The 18655-nt window shown below is 39.2% G+C and overlaps 1 protein-coding gene across 6 annotated transcripts in view; it reads left to right on the top strand.

Annotated features, from left to right (window-relative positions):
• LOC100745461 (leucine-rich repeat-containing protein 4C-like) overlaps positions 1 to 18649 on the top strand; it is a 274466-nt gene extending 255817 nt beyond the window's left edge. For all 6 annotated transcript variants that reach the window (XM_012386510.3, XM_033321045.1, XM_012386511.3 and 3 more), the window contains one exon: positions 16902 to 18649. In XM_012386510.3, the coding sequence (XP_012241933.1) occupies positions 16902 to 18575 (1674 nt within the window). In that variant the 3' untranslated portion in view covers positions 18576 to 18649. The remainder of the gene's footprint in view (positions 1 to 16901) is intronic.
• Positions 18650 to 18655: the final 6 nt, after the last annotated feature.

Here is an 18655-nt window from a genome sequence, read left to right as displayed (position 1 = left end):
TCTGTTTTCAAGCCACAACTACATACACGTGTACTTGCTACATTTTGCCGTGAAACCAATTTTTCCTGTTTACACCACCCTCTCGTTATTCCAAAAATACCATTTAAGGATCTACAAATTCTTGAGTCGAAACGCCATTATCGTTGTCGGAATAACGAACGATCCCCAATGGGTACAAGGGAAACGTAGCTCCTCGAACGTTGAAACATTCATACAAGGGAAAAATATTCACGTTGCTCGTTCGTTCAGGGTAAATTCGCGACGCGGCGATTTTTCTATTGAAAGTTAAATAAAGAGAGAAGAGAAAAAACTGTCGTTGTGGAAAACGGAACAACGATCGAATCGTAATTGGACTAACCGCGATTCGAATGCGCGTCTGTTGTTCGAAGCTACGAATAATACTTAATGCGAATAATATAAATGGAAAAAACGATACCAGAAGGCTGACAGAAAAAAGAAAGAAAAGGAAAAATGTACACGTGGCAAGATAATTTTTGAATACTCAGGGTACGGAAACCGTTCAAAGATTTAAATACGTTTCGGACGAACGAACGCGATTTGCTTTTGCTGAAAATCGATGCCCGACGACGATAATCGTCGATGAATATAAATGACCGAAAGATTGAAAGACAGGAACCGTCGGGAAGCGAAGCAGTCGTCCGAGCGAAAAGAATTTCACGAACGCCAGATTTCGCCGAGAGTCTCGCGACCCTTTTCCTCTTTTTCCAATCGTTCATGCGATTACTGAAACATGTAGCTATTTTCAATACGCGGTACGGACACATAGTTGGAAATAAAAGCAACATGCTCCATTTATTATGCGTATTTATTGGAATATGTAGGTACGGTTGCCTTTAATCGCTTCAAAGCGTCCTTCGTTCTTTTCAGTTGCGAACTGTACCGTTTTATTTACGAGGCGAATAGCTATTCTTCGCGAGATAGATAACTAGAGGAGAAGAATTTATATCTAACAGATTAAATAGCTTGATTGACCGGAATGCTTGAACGAATAAAAAGCGAGGAATATTAGATCGGCCCGTATACGAAGCGTAGGTACTTGATAATTAAATTTCAAGAATGACGCGTTTCAAGATTTTCTGGAAACAGCCTTTTGTTACTTCAAAGAGCTAAATAAATTGTTTCGTAATAATGTAATTATGAAGACAGTTTTGCGATAATTTTTGAATTTCAAATAATGAAATTAGTTAATTATCGAGACGGAATCGCATGAAAATTACGTTAATCAAATGTATGATATTTTAAAGGACTTCACGTATTTAAAATGTTACTTTAGAAGTACTTTGTACGGACCAAATAAATTAAATCTCGGTTTTGAAACTCAGTCGACCGATATTCCAATCGTTATATACTTTTCGTAATCACTCTTACCGCTTTGACGCTTATTTCATGTCAGTCCGAACTTTAAACTCGACGTATAAAGCAGTATATTCCGTAAATGGAACGTTTTGCAAGCGACAATCGCTTGAAATATAAGATTCACGTATAAAGGATTTATGGATAACATGAAAAACTAAATTAATTAAAGTACTTGCTAAAACGATACTGTCTCTCCATTTTCTTATGCTGCTTAATAGTTATTCTGCAAGAGATTAATGCAATGCAAACAAGATAAACATTCAAAAAGATATACAAGGATCGATTCGGTTAACGTTATATTGTTTAACGTAAATATTTGTCCGGATCCATAACGGACTAATGCGCTTAAAAAATTAATGGAAAGGAAACGTAATTCATAATACATTTTAATTTCCAGTATCTCTTCAATTTGAATTATTACGCGCTTCGATTTTACGGCACCAGCTGGATTCGCTTCGGCCAAAGCGATAAAGTGATCTTCATTTACTTAAAAATTCAAAATGTACGAGGATATAGTTCCGACTTTTTATCACTTTGTGCTTTTATCAAATTTTTGAGTTAGCCGCAATCACATCGCAGAATCGTATATCGACGTGTTATTCTGCACCGTTTATATCATTTTTATAATATTCCTTCTATTTTTTGGAATTATCGAACTTGGAAATCAATATTTTCAATTATAAAGCAAACAAACGTTTAAATGTAATATCGGGATTGTATTTTCTACATTTTCATTCGCAGCATCTATAGAATCAAATAACAATCGGCATAATAAAGGACTTCATAATACGAATGGCAAAAGTATAAGAGTCGATATAGTCCTGGAGTTATAGAGGAGAAAAACGTTGAATTATATTTTACGTAATTGGTAAAATTATTAGGTCATGGTTCTAACAGGCACGAAAAGAAAACCGCCGTTTTGAATCTTCGCGTTATTTGTCACGCGAAATTAAATGGCATTGTTACGTCGCGTGAGATGATCTGTGCGACGTCCTTCATTAACCATCAAGGCCCAAGCACCATTATACAGACCCTCGATAAACCTAAGGCCCAGGAACCTTTAATCCTGCAAGCTAATAAGATCCTTTAATCCTTTTCAGTTTATATCTGGTACTTAAAACAGTCCTTAGGTTTACTGTACGTTCTTACAAATTATGAAGAAAGCGGATATTTTTCTAACAGAAAAGCAGGTTTTTTCCATAAACAATGTCGCCCATGAGTCACGTCGGTGGGAGGCTACTTCCTCTTATCTTTATTCCTAACGTTGGTCATAACTAATCGGCATCGCGGATCGTTACCCTCACTTTCCTGACGAAAAGTGTGAGCAACGAACTCACGTTCTTCGTTCAAAGCGCACGCCCTTGCCGAGCTTTCTTACACATCCTGCTGGTACGCTCGATTGGTGGAATAGTATCTTCCTGCTCTCCCATTAACACCGTACTCTCTTCGTTGCATTGATTGTTCTCGCAATTCATCATACAGTAGAGTTCACCAAGCCGTTTGGGTACGATCGTCGAAGTGACCCATCCGATCGGCCTAATGCGTATGGCCGCCAGAACACTGGGCGCGAATCGTCCAATTCGAACGTGAATCGAATTGGTCAATTCGTGTACAGCGTCTTTTCGGCCATGCATTGCGCAGCGGTACCTCTCAGGCCGATCGAATGGATCAATTCGACGATCGTACCAAAACTGCCTGGTGAAGCCGACTGTATTATGAATTGCGAGAACAACCAATGCGTGGAAGAGAATACGGTGGTGATGGGAGAGCAAGAAGATACGATTCTACCAATCGAGAGTACCAGCAGAATGTGGAACGACAATGGGACGGTACGACTTCAATGTAATACAAGATTGAGTAGGTGAAATAACAACTGCGAACGAGTATTACCTGAGACTGCTTTCGTGTTGACGACGGTGATGATATATCTTCTGTCGATTGACTGTCTTCGACTTGTAGATTCTGCTTGACTTCCGACTCCTGCTGTTCCTTGCACTGTCCTTTCACTCGAGTTGATGTAGACTAACTGATGAGATTTAACTGTTACGTGAATCTTACTGTGAAACAAGTCTAGAGCACAAGTAGAAGTTGTGTTGACCCTCCTGATGTCGTAGAGGATGTGAAATTCGTTCTCATGTGATCACGGAGGAAAGCTCGGTAAGGGTGTGTACTTTGAACGAAGAACGTGGATTCGTTGCTCACACTTTTCGTCAGGAAAGTGAGGGTAACGATCCGCAATGCCGATTGGTTATGACCAACGTTAGGAATGAAGAGAGGAGGAAGAAGCCTCTTACCGACGTGACTCATGGGCGACATTGTTTATAGGAAAAACCTTCTTTTCTGTTAGACAAATATCCGCTTTCTCCGTAATTTGTAAGAATGTGCAATGAACCTAAGGACTGTTTACCAGTTTTAAACCGAAAATACTTGCAGGATTAAAGGTTCCTGCAAGCTAATAAGATTCGGTTTATGGTAGGGCCTTAGGTTTATTGGGGGTCTGTAGAATGGTGCTTGGGCCTTGACGGTCAGACAATGAAGGGCGTCACACAGACCATCTCACGCGACGTAACAGGCATGAAATGATAAAAACGACGTGCTAAGTAACTTAATATCGTGAAACGATATTTATACCGTGTATGATAACAAATATTTCGAAAACTAAGATACTTCGTTTGATTACCGCGTGAGTCTTTAAAAAATAATTAAATAATTAAATAATAATTACGATTATCACGACGTTAATAACTTTATTGAATAATATTGAAGAAATACGAAGAGCAGCTTCAAAATCATATAAAGATATTTCGAAAAGTCAGAGTTATAAACAAATAATAGCACAAAATTTACCATTTCGTTAGGCTACCAACCTTTTATCTTTTCAATTTGCTCAATTGCTTTTCTTTGACATATTTCAATGAAATATGTCAATAATGTCTCTTTGTGTCTCTCGTTCAATTCCTCGTATTCGCTTGCAACAGAGAGCGAAATGTCGATGGGCAGGAAAATATAAATCAACTTCCTCCGGTTTCAATGTGTATATAATAATTAAACATTTCGCTAACCGGTTTCCATAAATTCGACGTTTCAATTGGTTCGATGTGATAAAAACGTAAACAGAGTGGCGAGCAAACAAGAAAACTCCATCCATTAAAAGGAGCCGATTTCCGGAAGAGAGGCAAGGAGTATCGTTAACCAATCGACCAAAAGAGTATCGGGAACAATCGGGCCGTGTTACTCAAGTAGGCGTGTTATTATGATCGTTGGATAACGATAATTATTCTCGTTAACGGGGGAATTCCGTCGAGTGATTAACGATAAATACTTAATTCGATTGCCATTCTTGTTTTCCACTTGTTAATTTTTGTCGATTTCCTTAGTCTACCGATCCATAGTCTCGAGTTGAATTCCGAAACGGATATGAGTAAACAACGAATAATGGAACCGAATTGATTTTCATGGTGGGCAAGAGAATATTGACGAGTAATCGACTGAAGAGAAAACTCGAGGCGAAGATGTAGTACTTTTTTTGTTAATTTTTGAAAATTATATAAATCACACGTATGTCTTATTAATGGCGAAAGGATTAATAATAGAAATATTAAAATGACTTTTAGTTACTTTCATTAAAAATTTAAATGGTAGTAGGATTTTATTATTATTATTATTATTTTTCTTTTTTTTTCCTTTTTTGCCTCTTTAAAAGCGTAATAGCATTTAAACATGTAGTCTGACTACATACAGTTAGGTAGGAAAAAAAGAAAAAGGTTTTACAGCTACATTAATTGGTACCGACCTATGCGAGCTAAAGTTTTTAAAGATTTTCTTCAAAAACTACAGGATTGAGAAAAAGCGAGGCGATTAACTAAATGGACAATTTTGATAGAAAGTTGAGAATAATAGCGAAGCCGCACGAATCGTGTTTTATATTTAAATTTGAATAGCTTTGAAATATGGTTTACCGTTACGTGAAAATTTCAAATATCGTTCTTCTCTTTTATTGGTTGAGATAGTTATAAGGGATGAAACAAAATTTCAATATTAAAATATGAACGTTTTTGTTTATAATATATATAAAGTTCAATACTAGGATAATTCAGGGATCGATTTTAAAAATCTGAAAATCGAGTTTATGGTAACAATACTTAAATAAAATACAGTGGTAAATAACAATTAACGATAATTAATAACGATAAATAATAATAAATAACAAAGCTTTGTACAAGGTCTACCTGAAAATCGAGAATAGATTCCTAAACTACCACTCTTCCTCTGTCAATCTTCAATACTTTAAATAATAGTTTCTTTCTTATGATCGCTCGAAATCCTTCTTCTTCTCTAACCGTCTTGGCAAATCGGTTGTCCGTAACAACAAATAAAGCCACACTTTCCGTTAAACAGAGAAAGTCCCTTTGTTTATCCGCGTTTGAACTCTTAGGGAGTTTACATATATGCTATTAATTTATGACTTTTATTACTTTAATGCTTACTTTTATATTTCTTCATAAATATTTTTGAATTAAAGTTTTTTTTTTATTCAATATTTCACATTCACAATTTGTCCAATTTGGACATTTGATAGAATTTTTTATCTGTTTGATTATCATGTGGGTGGCTACCTCCAGGAGGTACCATCTTCGTATTTATTAGGTTATATCCTTTATGAGATCTGCTGGATGTTCCTTTTTATGCTTGATGTGTTGATCGTTTTCGCTGCCAGCCGGTTCGGGTGCGTTGCTATTCTTTCTCTGTACCTTCTTACGCACCTGCTAATCTCCTCCTTGACCGTTGGTATTCCCAGGTCTTTCCGAATGTCCTCGTTTCTAACGTACAATGGAGCGTTTACTATTGTTCTAAGAATTTTAGCTTGCATTGTCTTCATTTTGCTTATATGGCTCATTGCTGCTGTTCTCCATAGTGGCATTCCGTACGTCCAGATTAGTTTTATGATCGTTTCGTATTGAACTAAAGTGCCTTAAGGATTTAAAAGCAGCATACTCTTTTCATTCGGTAGTTAGATATCATAGCTTCCCTTTCTGATTTAGGATAACGAAGGTAAATATACTGTTTATTTATGTCGAACGTTATTTAAATAGAAATGATGACTATATAATACTCTCAAATAGAGGAAGTAATAATCATCTGTGTTTTAATCTTAATCCGTCTAATCTATATAAATTAGCTTTTAAATGCTAAGCTGAAAATACAACAGGGTATATTACTTGGGCCACTATTTTATGCTTTACATTATACATATTTACTAGTGCTGTATCTGCAGGGAAAGTGTGTCTAAACTATCCTTTTGCTGTGAAAAAATTATGAATAAATTCATTAAAACGTAAAACAACTTTATCATTTATTTTTGTAAGGGATGCGAAAACGCCAGGACTAATAATCTTCCTTGACCGCTTTTAGCTGTCAAAACACGGCAGAATATTTTGATAAAATATATCCGTGCGTTAGATTAATTTAAAGTGCTCGTGCTATTTAGAGTATTAAATGGGCATATGCAAAAGAGAACTGAGAATATAGTGCATCCCCCTGAATAATAGCGAGACAAATTATTCTCGACTATTCATACGCGTTAGAAAAACGAAATGCAAAGATCTGCAATGTATGACTGGGAAGGAGATTTTATAGCATGTGAACACAGGATATTTATGAAATATTCGCTTTTTCGCCTTTCAATAAAATAGCACAAGACGAATCTTCTTCATTACTTTCGAATGAAATGAAATGAATATTAAATTCTTTGTTTCTATGTTTTATCTACTACAGGTAGGCGCTATATGCCAGCAATTGTATGGTGAAATACGCAATCTTATAAAAATTCATTTAGAATCGGTTAACAAAAATATGTGATTGTAAATCCCAGGTTTAACCGGCTAATTCGCCTGTTTCGCTTTAATTGGAACGCGATTTAGCGATCTGTAATGAGATTTTTCGTACACATTTCACCTTTGAAAATGTTCCTTCAAAGAGATAGATGCTATGAAACATAAATTATGAAAATTACTCTCAACTCACGATTTGACCTTTGTGCCGCGGCTCTCCGGCACCTAAGCTATTCTAGCTGTAAAGCAGTTCTGCTCCCAACACCATTCTACTTCTAAAACTATGTTAAAAGTAGTACTCAACTCCTACTAAACTAGTAACGTCTACGGCAGAATGCAAGCAAAATTCGCCAAATAAATCCCTTTACAACCGCAACGAAGTTCCATGCCGTATTCGTGGATATCCAGTAGGAAATACAAGACGATTTTCGAGCAAGTCAGCCGGAAGTCTGAACAAGTGGTTGCGTGCTTTTCCGCGTTTGTTATTTTTCCGCGATTCCGTTAGCCTCATTACGCGTCTCATTCGTATCAGGGAAAAGGAGACGACGCAACAACGAGAAAACAGTGAAATGCCATCAACCCTGGCTGATTTCCGAAGCAGACGGTGCGTTATCCAATGGAACGGGAGACAGCCGTGGAACAGCTCGGCTGTATCATTGCCGACAGAACAGTGAATAACAGTCGGTGTGCACGACTCGTGTATAAGGGGTGCACGATTGAACGCCGGACGGCCAGACTCCTCTCAACTAAGCACGAGCAGCCACTCTTTCATTACATAATGATTCCTGTGCGCAGCATGAAAATTAACCCCTCAACGGACAATATTTTTCCATCTAACCAGCTAAAAACGTAGAATCTTGTGCTTGCAAGTAGGTGTCTATGATGCGTGTACGTATTACAAAATGTGTAGAAATTTTTGCAACGATCGCGTATTTTTCACTCGTACGCATTGTTATGATAGTGGAAGATATCGTGAAATTACTTGTTTGATAATAGAAATAACGATTAATACTCGCTAATCATTCTCGTTCCATTAAACAGGAAATATACAAATTTTCTGTCAAATTAATGTACAGTGATTAATATAATAGTATTGGGTAAGCATTCGTAACTACTACTGAAAATGCATTACTGCTATTATAGCAGTCATACAGCAGTTGTGATCATTTAACTGTACGTTGGTACATTACGACCTATTTAAGAATTAATATCCTTCGCGACCTCGATAGGTTAACACTTCGTTAGCAATTGTATTGCGCGCCATTGTTAATTATAGTATCTATTAAAATGCAATATACAGTGTTTATCAGGATTATTTCATCGTCGTGTCAATTAGATTTACGTACATGTCTCTGCAAGAAGGTAGCATCCGTTCTAAAGAATTTCCTTTTTTTCTTCTAAACCGAAGCGATATCGTCGATGTATGAAATTAACGTATAAAATGACTACGTTATCTTCTTATTACCACAATTCCTTACCTATGTATTCATTACCTATGGTTCTCTTTGATTAAATTGTACAGGATAAACTTCCTAACGCTTAACGTCAGGATCCAAATTACTCTTCCTTATCTTGAATTAGAGAAAGAAGAGAATTAGAGAAGAAAATGTTGAACGTGGAAAATATCTTTAACGAAGAGGCAAATGTCACGTCATAAAAATAATTTTTCGTTAAATCTCTAATAGTACCCTTCGATCTATTTGGACGTAAGCGTAATTTCGCTTTTATATACCTTGAAAACGAAAGGTATTGTTGGAAATTTGAAATACTTTTGGAAACTCTCAGGATGTACAATCTTTTGACTTTATACGACAATTTACATATTGTAAGCCCGCGAGAACGTGGAACTTCGGACAAGGATTGTGGCACCGCTGACCAGTCGCCCAAGTCAGGGGTATGAGCAACGTTGCTGCATTGTATAGATTCTATGACCGTGTACCAGGCTTATGCAGGACGTATACAAGATTCAGGAACTGCTGCCGAAAGCCTTTATCGATATTTTCGCACTGCTGTCTCACCTAGAAATTCTTCAAGAATATCTCGGTGAAAAGTGTCAAAAGTCTGAAACTGATTTTAGATTAATTTTTAAAGTAGAACCCGCTTTAATCCCTTACGATCAAACTTGTCGAACTCGCTCGCCTTCGAAATCTAAAACGATTCGAATCTTATAACTCAAAGTTGCGCAACTCTCCAACTTACAATATTGTGAACATTTCGGAATTCGGCAAACTTAGTTTCATTGTATAAAGCTTAAAAATCATAAAAATTCGCGTGGAAAACTTTATGTCGTCATTTACATGGTGACTCGTCTAGCAACGATTGTGAATTCGAAACTTGCCGGGAAACGAAATTGAAAACTTCGAACCCAATTCTAGAGAGAAATATGTCGCACGGCGTTGTTATGGGAGGAATGAAATTCCAGTTGTTTCTACGACGAACCTCGTATGAATCCAAGAAGCGCGGACTAGCGATATATCGTTTTTGACTGGATGTTTGAAACGAAACGAAACGATGCAGTCAGTGGTGCACGCGTCGTCCCTGTTACACGACACGAATCCTACTTTTCGTAGTTTTAGGCATATTTAATCAGTTTATCAGTCAAACCATATAAAATGTGTAAAATGTACGGACGTATGAGGATTAGCGACTGTGACCGCGATATCTACCGTCTGTACTTTCAGAAAAGTAATGCGGAAAATTTGTATCATCCGCGGGTTGCCCATTTTTGGCCACGATACAGAAGAACTTCAGCTTTCATTTTTCCAAAATGTTACGTTGATTATGGCAAATAACTGAGCCGTCGACGTAGCTGACATACAGGTTTTGTACATTTCTGGTGAAAAGAAGAAGACTGCGAATTGCTAAAAACCAACCGAGCAACACGAACACCAGCTCGATGAAACGTAATCAGGATATATTGTGAAACCTGGTTTTATTTAATTCTACGATACAGGCCGGGTCACTCTAATTTCCACACGAATGAAACACGAGCTTAGACAGGAGCTGCCACCGCGATACGTAGTTTCTGCGAGAGAAATGATATAATTGAAGTGGCGAAGATGAACTAATAGAAATAGCAGAATTTGCGATTAAAGGTAAAACGTTACTTAAATTATATTAACTTTCTTTGGAAAATATGGACAATAGGTCTACTATCAGATCTATTATCTATATGGTTTTATTACATAAGAAACTTATTGCTTACAATCAATTATACAACTTGAATTTCTTGTATCTATTCATTTATTTTTATTAAAAATTCACTCAATAATCGATAAATGGAAGAAGCTGAGATCGATACGCTTACTCCAATCTGTTTGTTTACGTAATTGGGATAAGTCACCTGTTGTGCGAATAAATCATCCGTTCTTTGTCGTATTTGCCTAACGCTAACAGAGGCTGAAAATCCATCAAAATTCAAACCGAATCGCAATTGATAGAATTATTCTAATATTCTTTTGCGGTATTTCGTCTGAGTTTTCTAAATGTAGATAAAATCTAGTCTACACCTGCGAAGGTTACATATGCTCTCACTTAAAAGCCAATGAAACACTGGAGCGTGCTGACACGCGTTGATATTCAAAAGTTTTTCAACAACGCTCGATTCTCGCGGTGAAAACCTACAAATAACAACAAATTGTTCGATAAACCGATTTGCGATCCGTTCCTGAAAACTTTTATCCATGCCTGGAAAATCGTCGATTCGATAACATTTCGCTTGTCACAGCAAATACGTCGGATGTTACAGAATGTTTTAAACGGTCGCTTGGAAAATTCGAAAGAGTCGAAACAAAAATGAAATGCGGACAAAGCTGACGGAATTCGTTTGTAAGCAGTATCTTCAAAAAATCGTCGATGCTTGTTACTTGGACGTGTATCCATTGTCCAGTCAGAAAATCAATGTTCAACTCTGCTTTACCATCCTCCGCATCTCGTTTTTTTCTCCTGTTTTTGAAAAACAATACGACGGACGAATATTTCGGCTTCGCGAAACTACGATTTCGTGTTTGCCAAAGTATAGGGCTGAAGATATTACGCGAAAGTAAATGTTTTCTCTATGCGAATACATAATTTTAGCCGAATAATAACGGCACTTTGAACACCTTCTACGAAGCTCGATACGATTTAGTTAATTGCAATGGGTGATACCAATTCGGACGTCAAGAAGAATGGCTACGCTATAAATCACATGTCATTTAAAGGCAAAGAGTTAAAGCAAACCCTCGTACTCGTTGCTACGGTGAGGGTAACATAAACGCTCCCTTCTCTTCCATAACGTTATAAAGTTGCTTTGAAAACATTTGTTACGGAGAAACAGGAAAGGCGGAAGACGGAATTTCATCAAATTGAAAGTTTTCACCTTCGATATCTCAAAAGGTACACGTGTATAAAGTATCACCTTCCGTGTTCTACCTGTGCCATAGCCGCCCTCGCTTTATCGCGATAAAAAGGAACTCAAACACACGTTTTCCGCGCTTTCAGCTTTACACGGTGCTACCGCTGGCCTACTTTTCAACTGTTTCGCGAACGCGTTAAATGGTCACAGTTTACGGATGAGTTCGTTCGGTTTTCGCAATTTTCCGTTCATCTTCTCCACGATCCAACCGTCGAACAGAAAAAGAGGAACACAGAGGGATGAAAACGTTGTGCTAAATGACTGACGTTTCGAAAAGCTCCCACGGATTTCACAACTCCGACTCTTGTTTTCGGTAACTTGGAGAACGTTGTACGTTCGCGAGCATCTAAACGGAAAAAGACAGTTGGTGTGTATGTGCGAGATAAAGAGACAGACGAAGAGGGAGAGGGCTGCAGAAGCTCCTGTCCATAGAGCATGTTCATTCGCAGCGGCAGCTGTGCAAATCTGCCGCGTGTATCGCGGTCGCGCTAATGGACAAAAGGGTAATTTGTAATCGCTAATTACATCCAGTTAAATCTGACGTGTTCACCCCGAAAGCGGTGGTACGCGTGACGTTATCCCTCTCCCGAACACCGATTCGCAGCCACCCTCCGTTCCAGCCCTTTCACCCTGCCGCCGTCCGAGGTCGGTATGATTAGTACGAACGATAAGTCGAGACGTCTGACGTATTCTCAGCGCTGTTATCTGGCTGCAATTAGTTGCGCAGTAATTAAGACAAAAACCTCTCGTCTAAGTGTCACGTTATACGTGATATCGACGCGCGATGTTCTTCGTCCGAAGAGCCGTTGCCCGATGGACCCTGGGGCGCGTCTTGGAAAAGCTTGCTCGTTACGAAACCCAAGATTTTATCGCGATAGAATGGTACAAACGCGTGGCCACGTTATTCTACAACAGACTGCGCGAATTAAAGCGGCTGACGAGATCCACGAGGAGTCCAGCGTCTGCGTTCGGTTCGCTGTTGATCGACCATTTGCTCGATTAATTAGCATTCGGGTCCTTTGGTGTGTTGGTGATCGACGTACGGAAACGATCGGAGTATAGCGTAATTAGTAGCTATTAGTTGGAGGAATTTTGAAAAGTAAACATATGTTAGACGCGATCGATCGAAATCAACATTGGTTTCTAGTCTTTAATGTTTCTACCAGAGTAATTTTTTTTTTTAAAAACTGTCATTGGAATATGACGGTTTCGTTATTTTGTAACGTATACATACGTAATATATATAGTGATAAAAGTTAAGAAGGACGAAGCCATTTGAACTTACTTCGTCGTTAATGCGTATAAAGTCATATTTATTAAATACACGATACGGGCAAATTACATGTACAAGTACATATACAAATTTCATATACACCAATCTAATACGATACTCTAATTAGATCATAGATATTTAGTTAATACAGATTAATAGTGTTATATCGGTATGAAGATTATTATGAAGAATGGGCAAAATACAGCAGGTGTGCTTAAAACGTGATACAACATGCGATATTCCTACCACGTAAAAAAATTAATAAATTTCAGGAAGGAGAAGTAATCTATGATAAAAAAAAATGAGATATCTTTAAGAGTGTATAGATCATATCGCTACTCGTAAAATTCATCTTATCGAGAGAATTCGTGTGATTGGCTTTTTACGATTGCCTACGTTAGTAAAAACTTCTCGAGTCTCCTGCAAATTTTATCGTTCTGTTCATTAACTTCGTAACGAAATCGTTCGATAAATCTTGCAAAACGATAAATTACTTGTAACGTGCGATTAAATTTCCATGTGAGAAAACAGTGACAGTCGGATAAAATCTCGATGACACTCCGGCACCGCATTTATGGTAATTTCACGCAACAGAATTAACGATCGCTGCCGTTGTTTGCCAGCAGTGACAAGAGCAATGCAAGTTCATACAACCTCGTGCACGCTTATTATTTTTACTCTGATTAATTGCTCATCTGATATCCATAATAATTTACCGGACTCATTCAACCATATGATTTTACATTAATACAACCAACAACGAGGATCAAACACGTGCCACGATAAGCCACAATAACAAAACATCTGTTAAGCTAATACATCTATGCTACGATATATCTACGCACATAATAAAACAATGTTATATAACAGGTTGTTTCGTAGCATATAACCTGCCATACGCTATCCATAGGCGTTAACGAATATTACGTATTTTCTTCTCTTTTTGTAGCAAGTTTTATTAACTTTGCCAAGACGCAACTTTCGATAGTCCGATAGACTGATAGAAATATCAGTAGAAATAAGTAATATTTCGACGTGCACGTTGTCACGATCATCGATAAACATAATTCTTGAATCGAAATTCAAATCATCACTGTACGTGACTTTGGATTAACACAAGATAATTTAACCAAACATACCGCGATAATATTGCCGGTTGCTTCCGTGACTGAAACAATACGCCATTAGCATCTCAACGCAATCGTAATTATATGCTCGTGAACTCACGCAACACCGAGTAACCGCACCGTTATCTCTGGCTAACCCTATTATAATTCGTATTAGGTCAGACTGCAAAGCCGCTTTTAGCGGAGGCTCTCGTCCTGTTTTAGCAGGTGTCACATTTTTATTGGCTCGTTTCTCGCCGCGATAAAAGCCCGTCTCCCCTATCGCTATTAAACGTCGCTATTATTATTGTCGTTGTGATTGATTAACACGTCGTTCACGCGATTAACGCGACAGCGGTGTTGTTAACTCTACGTATAACTTGAGCAATGCGGCGTTCCTAATAATCACCACGGCGAACAACCTGTCGGCCGAAGTTTCCACGAATACGAAACGCTTTCGTTTCTTCCATACACACTGCATAATTTCTTTTGCCCCTTGTTCGTTGTCGAGTTTATAATTGTATCGACCTGCCGCAGCGTCGAAGTGCTGTTTTCCTTCCCATTCGAATACAACTGACCTCAAAGGGAGAAAGCTGTCTACCGGTCTTAAAGTAATCAAAACTTGTGTCCATTTTGCGAGTTCGATCCCGTGCAACTTTCGATCGCGTCAGAATACGAAAAGTCAGCCGTACGAAGAGCTTCTTTCGAATTTGAGAGCCAATACGTTTAGCGCTTTATTTATATGAATATAAATCCAGAGCGTTATTTTCCATTTACTTTTTTTTTTTTTTTTTTTTTTTTTTTTAATCGACATAGGAAAACAATTTCTCATGGATTATATCGATTTGTACCAAATCAAGTATACTTACATACTTTTAAGAATCACTGTTTTTTAACATATTGTCCGTTAATTACGTATACATTACGTGCATTAATATCGATTTAATTCACTCGAACGTTTCTAACGCTTCATAGCTCGGTTTCGCTATTCTCGCAAGTCCGCGATGTATCGACACGTTGAAAATTCATAAAGTCGATAGCGTCGAGTGATCAAGAACGATCTCGGAGAGTATCCATCAACTTTTCTACGCTACTTCACCCATATCTGTCTCAATCTTTCTAACGAATGAACTTAGGGCAACTACGCTCTACCGTACCGTTTTATACAACCATATCGATTAAGAGCAATACGAGAAGGGGCATTTTCTGCCATTAGAACTCGTGTGATCGCCAATGAAACTAGCAGCAACGGCCATTTTTTTTTTTTTTTTTTTTTTTTTTTTTTTTTTTTAATGAAAGAGGGAAGCTCTGTTTCTAAATTAACGAGTTGCTCTCGACTCGTAGCTGCTACTGCGCTGCTTTTTTTAAAACTCGTAGCACAGAAAACAGTACTGAAATTAATTATTTCGAAATGTTCCCATCTCTTTTATGCCCTTTATTTAACACCTAAAAATGTTTACGAATATGATACATTTTACCGATATTATATTACTTTATGTTATAATCGTAGTTACAAGTATGGTATTAATTTTAATCATGTTGAATCATGGAATACGGTCGACTGATTGCTGAACAGTAAATAATACACGAATAGAAGCAATTCGGTCCGTGTTAAATTGAAAATATTGAAAGGAAGTTATACGTATTGCGATAAACGTGTGTTTGTAACGTTACGGATATCACGTGTTTGGAAATAATACAAGTCACAAGCAGCGATAAATTTTTCGTTAATTATATCTCGTTAGAATGTATTACGTTATTTACGCATTTGCATGATTTATTTACGCATGGAACCCACGATAGATAGGGATAGGGTAGATGTGGATAGTAGACCTACGATCCCGGTAAATCAATCGAATTTATGATATTTTATTTTTATAAAAATCATGATCAAATTTAACCGACACCAACCAACAATCGAATAACGCTAGCAAGGCTCGTTAAATAAAAACCAAAAAGCGATGACATTTGCATATTACATTTGATTAGAAACGATAACAAAGAGGTCGAATATGGTCACTTAGGTTAAGATTCTCGGCGATATTTTCATGAAATTACAACGTCGCCTAATCATACTCGGCATCTGCGAGCGTGCCGTCGATTTATTCAGCACACACGCCGCTAAAGATTTGCACACGAAACACGTGCGTGCTGCCAGCAAGTATGCAGAAATGCTCGAATAAATAATATCAGAGCACGTTCGAGGACCTCGATTTATTAAATGGCGGCTGAATCTCGTGATACGGCTGAAATGGGAAATGAGTAATGGAGTCGAGTGCCGCGGTGACCTCGCAAGTAAGTTCGGTATTGCGAGCGTATAATCCTTTCCTAATGACGCACCCGTTTTTAGCCTTAAATGCGGCTGACACGTCGCAATCGTACAGCACCGTTAAAAGCAAGCCCTCTCGTGTTTTCCGCGCATTTCATGTACAGATTAACATACGTACGCAGAACAGCGAGCCTAATTTCACGGGACATTCATCGCGGTTGAACCCAATCCACCTAGCTTTTCGGACGAATCTTCTCTAGGATTCGTTTCTACTACGAGTTATCCTCTCTGAGAAACTTCCAATCTTTCGAAATAGATTTCAAGTTCCGATAGGATTGGATGGATCAAAAAATATCCGTGATCTTCGTAATTATGTTCAGGCTGGCCTGTATAGTCGAAAAACGAATAACTCCGTACGAAGGAATAAGTGGAAGGCATAACGTATAGAAGTTGATCTACTAAACTTAAGCCGGAGCAAAGATAACTTTGCTCGTTTGTGTCGATCACGGTAGTCGACGATCGCGGGTCTACGATAGTTTGACCAAGTCTTGGTAGAAAACTCGACGATAAATTAAATTAAATCACGTTCGACGATAAGCCATAGTCAGTGAACCTACTTAATAAAAAGTTTCTTGTTTATCGTTCGCAGACGCCACGCTGCCGTGTGACCGTATCGGCTACGCTGTTGCACCTGCTCGTCCTGGCTGTCACGTTCGCGCTCGGAACGGCTGCGATCTGTCCAAACGGCTGCATCTGCGACGACGACAACCTCGTGGTATCCTGTATAGGCGCGAATTTGGACGTCATACCGATCGCCCTGAACCCGAGTATCCAGCGGATAGTGTTGAAGGAAAATCGGATAAAGATAGTGGACGCGGCGGCGTTTCAATTCTACGGGGACCTGAAAAACGTCGATCTATCGAGCAATCACCTGTTTACCATTCCCAACGGGAGTTTCGACGCGCAAAAGCAACTGGTGGAGCTTCATCTCAGACACAACAAGATCTCAGCGTTGACCGAGAAGACGTTTCAAGGTTTGAAATCTCTGACGGTACTGAATCTACGGGACAACTACTTGGAAAGTCTGAAGAACGGTCTGTTTGCCTCGTTATCAAAGTTGGAGGAACTAGACTTGGGAAAGAATCGCATATCGAAGGTAGAGCCAGGAGCTTTTCAAAAATTGGGTACGCTGAGAGTGTTGCATCTGGACGATAATCAGTTGAGAACCATCCCGTCGCCAGCTCTCGCGCCGTTGAACGCCTTGGCTGAGTTGCATATAGGTTGGAACGCCTTCTCGTCGCTTCCGGATGACGCGTTCAAGGGATTGGAACAGTTGACCGTGCTGGATATTACCGGTGCTGGTTTAGATAACATCAGCGACGGTGCTTTTCGAGGCTTAAACGCTTTGCGTACGTTGGAACTGGATGGAAACAAGTTACGAGAAGTACCGACGAAACAGTTGGCGGTTCTGCCTCGCCTCGAAGAACTTACCTTGGGTCAAAACTTCTTCACGACTCTGAGATCCGGTGCCTTTCAAGGTCTATCCAAGTTGAAGAAGCTGGATATATCCGCGGCGAAATTGTTAATCACCGTCGAACGGGGTGCATTCTCGGACAACGCCAATTTAGAGACCCTGGTGTTGAACAGCAACAAACGGTTGACTACAATGGAGGACGGTTCTCTGGCCGGTTTACCCAACTTGAGGCATTTAATGCTACGTGACAACGCGTTCACCGGCTTCTCAGAGTCTTTGGTAGCCTGGAACGAACTGCGTCGACTGGATTTAAGCGAGAATCCCTTGGTCTGCGATTGTAGCTTGCTCTGGCTAGCCGAGGTTCTCGTCCCGAGAAACTCTAGTCCGGTATTATGCGCGGAACCTCCGGAATCAAAAGGGAAACCCATCAAGGGTATGACACCTGACGAACTAGGCTGCGCCTTCTCCGATCCCCGGAAACAAGCATTGTTAGCGACTTTATGCGTCGCTGGCCTTGCCTTGCTCACCGGCTTGGCTCTGATCCTCTACTACAGATGTCGTAGACACGTCAGGGACGCCTTGAAGGACTACAAATGGAAGAATCGCGGCATTTCCCGCAAGGAACACGAGTATCAAAAAACTTTCTCCGAGGACGAGTACATGGTCAGATCCGCGTCCACTCACCATCACCACCATCATCATCAACCTCAGTCGCAACAGATCCCTTCTCATCATCACCATCACCATCTTCAACAGCAGCAGCTGCAACAACAGCAACAACAACAACAACAGCAACAGCATTCGCAGATAGCGGCGGGTATTAAACCTATACCTGTAACGGAACTGTAGCTAGAACTTCGGGCGGCGAGCCCTGGAACCGGCGGTGTGTGGTTCTTGCCCCATGGCAGCACTACTCTCGCTGAAGGCTT

This window comes from Bombus impatiens, unplaced genomic scaffold (genome assembly GCF_000188095.3).
Source record: "Bombus impatiens unplaced genomic scaffold, BIMP_2.2 scf_0389, whole genome shotgun sequence".
Taxonomy (NCBI): Eukaryota; Metazoa; Arthropoda; class Insecta; order Hymenoptera; family Apidae; genus Bombus; species Bombus impatiens.
The sequence above is the reverse complement of the archived record's forward strand: the minus strand, read 5'-3'. Positions and strand labels throughout refer to the sequence as shown.